At 40.2% G+C, this 7833-nt stretch overlaps 1 protein-coding gene across 1 annotated transcript; it reads right to left on the bottom strand.

Moving 5' to 3' along the window:
• Nucleotides 1-6061: 6061 nt before the first annotated feature.
• LOC122982735 (P2Y purinoceptor 1-like) lies at nucleotides 6062-7379 on the bottom strand. The gene has a single exon (XM_044352265.1). It carries the CDS (start codon nucleotides 7306-7308, stop codon nucleotides 6343-6345), a length of 966 nt encoding a protein of 321 aa, XP_044208200.1. The 5' UTR covers nucleotides 7309-7379; the 3' UTR covers nucleotides 6062-6342.
• Between the last annotated feature and the right edge of the window lie 454 nt (nucleotides 7380-7833).

Below are 7833 nucleotides of genomic sequence, written 5' to 3' on the forward strand. Positions count from 1 at the left end.
TTTTACCCAGACCTCAAATTGACTACAGCTTTGTTCACCATATGTCTTCAGCATATATTCAACTATGGGTGAGATTGTTATTTTTCACATCACTTTGCTCTTTTTCCTGTTTGCTATTTTTGGTACCCATGTCTCGATGGTCTAATTTTAAATACTCTGTAATTATCAATAGGTCATCACTTCTATGCAGACCCTTTCTTTTTCCTGGTTTCCAATTCAATGCTTTCAATTTATGGCAGTCTGTTAGCTGTTGCCTGCTATCTTTTCCATTTAAGAGTCACAGTATTTGCTGTGTCTGCTACCTGGCCTTTCTTTTCCTTTTAAGAATCACAGGATTTGCTCTGCCCAACCTTGGCTTTCATACACTGCTCATATTCTGACTCACAATCAGCCTTTACACCAAACTTTTGAACCACTGCTTGAAAGGCTCTGACATTTCTGGGTGCATATCACTTTAATACTCAGATTATCTGGTTATAGGACATGACGTATGTACCCCACTAGTGTTTTGCCATTGTGTGTGGAAAGAGTGAGCGCTCAAGTTCAGCGTGCACCACATTATGGTTTAGGTCCACTTACCTGTGATGATTATCATCCTTATTTCTTCCTGTGCAATCCAGTTTGTGATGTTCCAAGTACTGAGTCAATGACGGGAAGTAAGTGTCTGTTACTTTGTTGTTATGTTTATATCTCATAATGTTAACCATGTATTTACATGTGCCCAGCATGATGAGAATTTTTTCCAATATTGTCAAGATGCGTATGGTGTAATTGACTGGAGGAAGTATTAAGTTAGTTGTTGTGATCTTACATATGTTTAAGTTGAAGTAGTACTGTTTATGCTGTTGTGAAGTTAAGTTAATAATGTCTCCATATGGGGAGGAAAAATCTATTCTGTGTGGTTGTGCATTATGTAGTACCCCCATCTAACCAAAGGGTGTCGCCATCGTACTTTATGTGACCTGGTCAATGATACATGTGTGAAGTTTGGTTATTTCTCAGAGGAGTAATATTCTCATTTGTATGTAACTCTAGGTTCTGTCCAGTTCTGTTAAAAATGGGCACTGCAATACCTATTGATATATTTATGTTTGAACGAGTCTTGGTGGTGGTTTGATTTGGTGCTATCTATCTATCTATATCTAAATCTATCTATCTATACATATATACATACATACACACACACACAAACACACACACACACACACACACACACACATACATATATATATATATATATATATATATATATATATATATATATTCAACACTCAGTATTGTCATCAGTCTGGAATAACAAATAAATCACCATTAGGCACTGGAATCTTGGCGGCAACAGGACATAAACTGCTGTTATGCATGAACAAAGAAATATCTATTTAGTGCAGCTGGATACCTCAGTGGTTAACACTACTGACTTTGGCGCAGGAGGTCGGAGGTTCGACATATCCAGTGTGGACCTTTAGGCAAGGTCCTTCTCGCTGCTGGCCTATCTTGGCATGAGTGAAACCGCAAATTCGAGAGCCACCCATCGCCCGGGTCAAGGAGTGTCAGATGTTGGGGAACCAGGACATCCTAATGAGAAATGGGCTACTGGAACAAGACATAGATGGAGTAGGGCAGAGATAGGGATCTGTTGGAATGCTACTATACAAGTAATCCTGCTGAGAGGGGCTACATGCAGAGGTTGTGGGAAACCCAACATCTAAGCTTACACAGAAACAACTACTCGCTTGAGATTGATGAGGTACAACGAACATGCTACAGCAAAGGGGAGCCAGGACAACAGGTCAGAGGGGAGATATCATCATCCTCCCCACACCCTAAGATTGGGTCCTTTACGACCTTAACACAAGGGCAACTGACCTAAGACTGACTATCATGACCCCCGTGCCAAGTACCCAAAGTACCCTCTGAAAGTCAGAAGTGAATGCAGCGCTACATACTATCCCTACTAGACCATAACTGAGACCAATCAGCTACAGCACCACATGAAAGGGATACCTAGGAAGTACAAGTACAACAGCGACTCCCGGTACAACAAGCTGTCTATACCTGAGGCACTGGAGACTGCCAAGCAAAGGCTCACAGCTCTGGCTACCCGCCTGAAGAGATACACAGGAGTGCCAGGAGAATAAATAGGATGTTCTCCACCGAACCATCCAAAGTGTACTCTCAGTGGCAAGGTAATAACACAAGAACAGATCCTCTCAGGGCTGAGACTGAACAATACTGGAAGAGCATACGGGAGAAGGAGGCATCACATAACACCAATGCTCAGTGGCTAGTGGATCTAAGAGCAGACTACAGCAATCTCCCAGAACAAGATCCAGTAACTATTACAATGGTAGACATCCAAGAACGAGTGTCAGGTATGAGGAGCTGGACAGCACCGGGCCCGGACATGATCTAAAGACTCCATGAACTATGAACCATGAACCATGAACCATGAACACAGCACAAATGAACGCACCCAGAGTGGTTAACCCAAGGGCGGACAGTCCTGATCATGAAGGACCCCCAGAAGGGCACAATCCCATTCAACTACCAGCCAATAACCTGCCTCTGTACACCATGGAAGTGGCTAAGATGAATAGGCACATGGCCCAATACATGAGCAGGGCCCTGAAAGGTAGTAATACCAGGGCCATAGAGCAGTCACCCAAGACCAGGCAGACCAACCTGTGCACCGCCTGGATTGACTACAAGAAGGCCTATGACTACTATGATACTGGAATGCTTGGAAATGCTTGGAATGCCTGTACATCAAGAACTCAATGGGGCTATGGAAAACAACTCTGGAGGCCAACTCAAAGCCAATTGTTCAAGTTACCATCAAGATGCACTATCCCCGCTGCTGTTCTGCATAGGCCAGATCATCTCAAAGAGTGGCTATGGGTACCGGTTCGGTGGAACAACCATCAGTCACCTCCTCTACATGGATGACATCAAGCTGTATACCAGGAATGAGCAAGACATCGACTCACTGATCCACCTCACCAGGATCTACAGCAGCAACGACATCGGAATGTCATTCGGACTGGATAAGTGTGGTTGGATGGTATTGAAGAGAGGGAAGATGATCAGAACTACCAGAAGGCAGCATTGCAGATGTTCAGGACAGCTGCAAATACCTTGGGATCCCGCAGGCAAATGGGAACCTTGAGGAGGCCACAAGCCAAATACCAACACAGAGTACGGCAGGTCCTGAAAAGTCAGCTGAATGGGAAGAACAAGATATGGGCCATCAACACGTGCGCCCTACCAGTCATCAGATACCCCGCTGGTATAATGAGCTGGCCAAAGGAGGAGATAGAGGCCACTGATATCAAGACAAGAAAGCTCCTCACAATGCATGGAGGGTTTCACTCTAAGTCCAGCACCCTGAGACTGTACACTAAGTGGAACGAGGGAGGCAGAGAACTGATGAGCGTCAGAGCCACTGTCCAGGACAAAACAACCAACATCCAGGAATACATCAGGAAGATGGCCCCCAAAGATGAACTGCTAAGTGAATACCTCAGGCAGCAGAAACCCGATGATGCAGAGGTGGAGGAGGAACCATCATGGAGGGACAAGCCCCTACACGGCATGTACCACAGACAGATAGAAGAAGTTGCTGATATCAAGAAATCCTACCAGTGGTTGGAAAAGGCTGGACTGAAGGACAGCACAGAAGCACTAATGGACGTGGCACCTACTGTGGACTGCAACATGCAACAGCTTTCCTGTTTTACATTGCTGGGAACACAACCCTTTAGTACTTTCTAATGTACCTTTCTAATGTAATGTTATGAGATAACGATTCTGATGCACTAGCAGCAACTCAACTAGTCCAGCCTGGTCAATGATTTGCAGTTTGGAGCATAATTTTCCAGAAATCCTAAATAAAACACTGTTTACAGGGTTATAATGGCGGTGCAATATGAAATCCTCATTTTTTATGACTTCAACATGTTATAATAAGTATTTATGCCATAATATAGATCAAATGACCAGTGTTATGTAAAAGGGTCACTCGTAGCAGTGGCATAGCACAAAGAGCTCCCCTTCCCCTTTTAATAATTCTGCTGTCACGCCCGTACAAAAAACTGAATCACTCAACAAAACACTCACAAATGTAGTGTTGATTAGGGAAATCAGTAATGAAGTGTTTATACCGCATTTAAGAAAGTTTGCACAATGTAAAATCTCCAAACATGTCAGCACTCTTCTCTCCACATACTGTTATTACTGTGTGAAGTGAGGGGGGGTCTTCACTAGCATAACCAAACCCTTAACACGACACATGAAAACATTTAACAAAACAGACATCGTTCTATTATATTATATTATATTATATTATATTATATTATATTATATTATATTATATTATATTATATTATATTATATTATATTATATTATATTATATTATATTATATTATATTATATTATATTATATTATATTACATTATGGACTCAGACCTGAATTTCAACTGCCACATTAAGACTATTACAAAGTCAGCCTGCTACCACCTGAAGAATATATCAAAAATTAAAGGACTTATGTCTCAGCAGGATTTGGAAAAACCTGTTCATGCATTGCTCTTCAATAGACTCGACTAATGTAATGTTGTCTTTACACGTCTCCCTAAAATAATCAATCAGACAGCTGCATCTGATTCAGAACGCTGCTGCTCGAGTCCTCACTAAGACTAAGAAAGTGGATCATATCAGTCCAGTTCTCAGATCTTTACACTGGCTTCCTGTCTGTCAAAGAATTGATTTTAAAATACTGCTGTTGGTTTATAAAGCACTGAATGGTTTAGGGCCAAAATACATTTCTCATCTGCTGCTACTTTATGAACCATCCAGACCTCTCAGGTCGTCTGGAACAGGTCTGCTTTCTGTTTTCAGAGTCAAACCTAAACATGGAGAAGCAGTGTTCAGTTTTTATGCTCCACATATCTGGAGCAAACTCCCAGAAATCTGCAGGTCTGCTGCAACTCTGAATTCTTTTAAATCACAGCTAAAGGCCTTTCTGTTTGCCGCTGCCTTTAAATAAACCAAATTTGAAGGTTAATATCTTATACTGCACTGTAAGTTTTATTCTCCTGTTTTATCTGTCTTATTCTTCTTTAGTCAATTTAATGCTTTTAATTGTATTTAAATGTATTTTGTATTATCTTGTGTTGCTTTTATATTCTTTTATATACAAAGTGTATGACTTTAACAGCCTTAAACATAGTCAGAGCCTGTTTAATATTCTTTATCCAAAAACATCCAGGCTAATTATCTTATTATATAAGTATATGCTATAATGTAACATATACTATATAAGTCAAATTAGTCATTTTGAGTTAATTTAGAGGAAGACGGAACCCAAGGTTTGCATAATGCATTTTTGTTAAGTGGTTTGCTGAGAGCATTTGATTGAGAGTCTTAACTTTTGTAAATGAGCTCAGAAAAAAGGTCCTATTTATTTATCATTGTTAATGTTAGCCTACTTGACTATAAAGGTTCTGCAAAATAGGAGACTGACCAGTTAGGTGTATGCATGTAGCCTATTAATTTATGTTTTAGCCTATTATTAGCAGAATATTAATGCATAAAAAAAAAATCTTCATGCTGTGTGTGAACATTAGCACATTAACACATTTTGGCCACCTCTAGACATCCCTTTGCCACCCCAGTTAAAAATTCCTGCAGACACAGCTGGATAGCAGCGGGTCAAACAGATTAAGTATTTTCTAAGTAGTTTTATTTACTATCAGTGTCCACAGTTAAGCTATTCGTAGTCATATTTTATTACATCTGTCACTAGTCTGTGTATTGTCATGACCCGTCTCTGTGGTCATGACAGAGAAAGGGAAATGCAGTGGAAATATCCTAACTCCCTGTATAACATAGTCACACAGTAGATCAGCAATATTGATTAGTTTGAAAACACTGTGTGACCTTTGCTTGTACCGCTAGCTTCCTCTTGCTATGTACGCCTGTGATGTGCAGCTGATGCATGGCTTCATGGGTGAGTGTTGGAAACAGTGAAACTAATACAATTTGCGTGAGGTTTATTTACACACATTCAAACAAACACCAACTTCCTGTTTTTATACATACACATCACGCTGATCACTGAGCCTCGGTCCACAACCACAATAAGTTGTCCTATTTTCTCTGCAAACCTTTCTGACAGAGAACATTGAAGCTCTCAGAATTGTTTAACTACATTTTCTAATCTTAGTTTTTTTAGCATGTTTACAGCAAAATATAAATTCACATAAGACAAAAAATTGACCCAGTACAATAAATGTTTTATAGTTGCAGATGATGCAATATGATTCATTCACAGAGCCGACAATTTATACCTGGGAGAACTGAGTAGGGGTGATAGACAGCCGCGAGACAGCTTGACGAGCTCGCTGGAGCAGCTGTCTGAGCTGAGCAGTAATATCTTCATTTCCATGAAGATAAACCAGAGGGTTTAGAGCACTGTTCAGACACACAAGTCCACGACTTATCTGATGAGCAATGTAGACTCCATTTGACCATTCACGGCACATATGCTGTTTTAATAAAACTCTTGACCAGAGGTTGAGGTTCTTGAATACATGATAGGGGATGTAACAAACAGAGAAGAGAGCAATCAAGATGATTAATAATCTCAAGCACCTCTTTTTCAGTACCTTGTCAGTGGTATTTTGGCGACAGAGAATGAAAATCACATGTCCATAGCAGCCCAGTGTGATGAGGAATGGCAGACAAAACCCAGTGAGTGTCCATCTGAGGCTGTATTTCAGGTAATCCTCAACATATGTTTTATGGGTGGTATCATAGCATTTCCCAGTGGTGTTTTCAAATGTCTTGGTGTAGAACATGTCCGGAAGACTTTGAATGCCCACCAACAGCCAAACCATGACTGAAATAGCCACAGAGTGGGTGAGAGTTAATCTTCCCTTCACTCTCATTGGATGGACAATGGCCAAGTACCTGTACACACTTATACAAGTAAGGAATCCAATGCTGCCATATAAATTCAGGTTGAAGCAGAATCTTGTTATCTTGCAGAAAGTATCTCCAAAGATCCATTTACTCTTCATAAAATAGTACACCATCAGAAATGGGAGTGTGAGCAGATACAAAATATCTGCAAGACCAAGGTTCAGAACAAAAACATTGATGTCCCCCAGTTTCTTCCAGTTGTGCGGCAAAGACTTCAGTCCCCATCCATTAGCCACCAGACCAACGATGAATACTAAGATGAGAACAGGAGGCAGGAATCTGCTTGAAAAGTCAAAGCTGACACGTTGACAAGTTGTGTTATTCATTGTTAGTATAATTCCTTCCCTCGGTGAGTGTGTGAAACAGAATAACAGTTCAGTTCAGAAAAGACTTCCTGTTTTAAGCTTTGGCTTCTGAATACTAGATATGTGTTTCTGCACCTGCGAGTTTACAGGAAATGGACCCTAAAAATTTCATTGGTTGACTCGTTTGTCTTTTTTTTAAAACTGAAAATAGAAAGTGAATCAATGCTCAAACCAAGTCACAGCTTAGACTGCAATAACTGGCTTATATGTACTTGTCTGTCTTTATTTTTGTGACTCCTCTGACAATACCTTTTGATAAATGAAAACTGAAGTTTAACTCTTGTTTAGTAGCCTATGTGTGTGGCACCATTTCTAACATGAGAGCATTAAATATTTAAAATAATTAATTAGAACATGGCTATAATTTCATTTCTCTTCAAACCTGATCAACAATTATATACAAATATCAATTTATCCTCCCCTATCTTTACTTAAACCTGAGAAAGTTATTTGGAAATGTTTAGCACATTACATTTCACCACTTTA

The sequence above is a fragment of the Thunnus albacares genome, chromosome 5 (assembly GCF_914725855.1).
Source record: "Thunnus albacares chromosome 5, fThuAlb1.1, whole genome shotgun sequence".
Classification (NCBI taxonomy): Eukaryota; Metazoa; Chordata; class Actinopteri; order Scombriformes; family Scombridae; genus Thunnus; species Thunnus albacares.

Bases quoted from the DNA above. Each gene is read 5' to 3' on its own strand.
- LOC122982735 (XM_044352265.1), bottom strand. From the start codon at position 7,308: ATGAATAACACAACTTGTCAACGTGTCAGCTTTGACTTTTCAAGCAGA.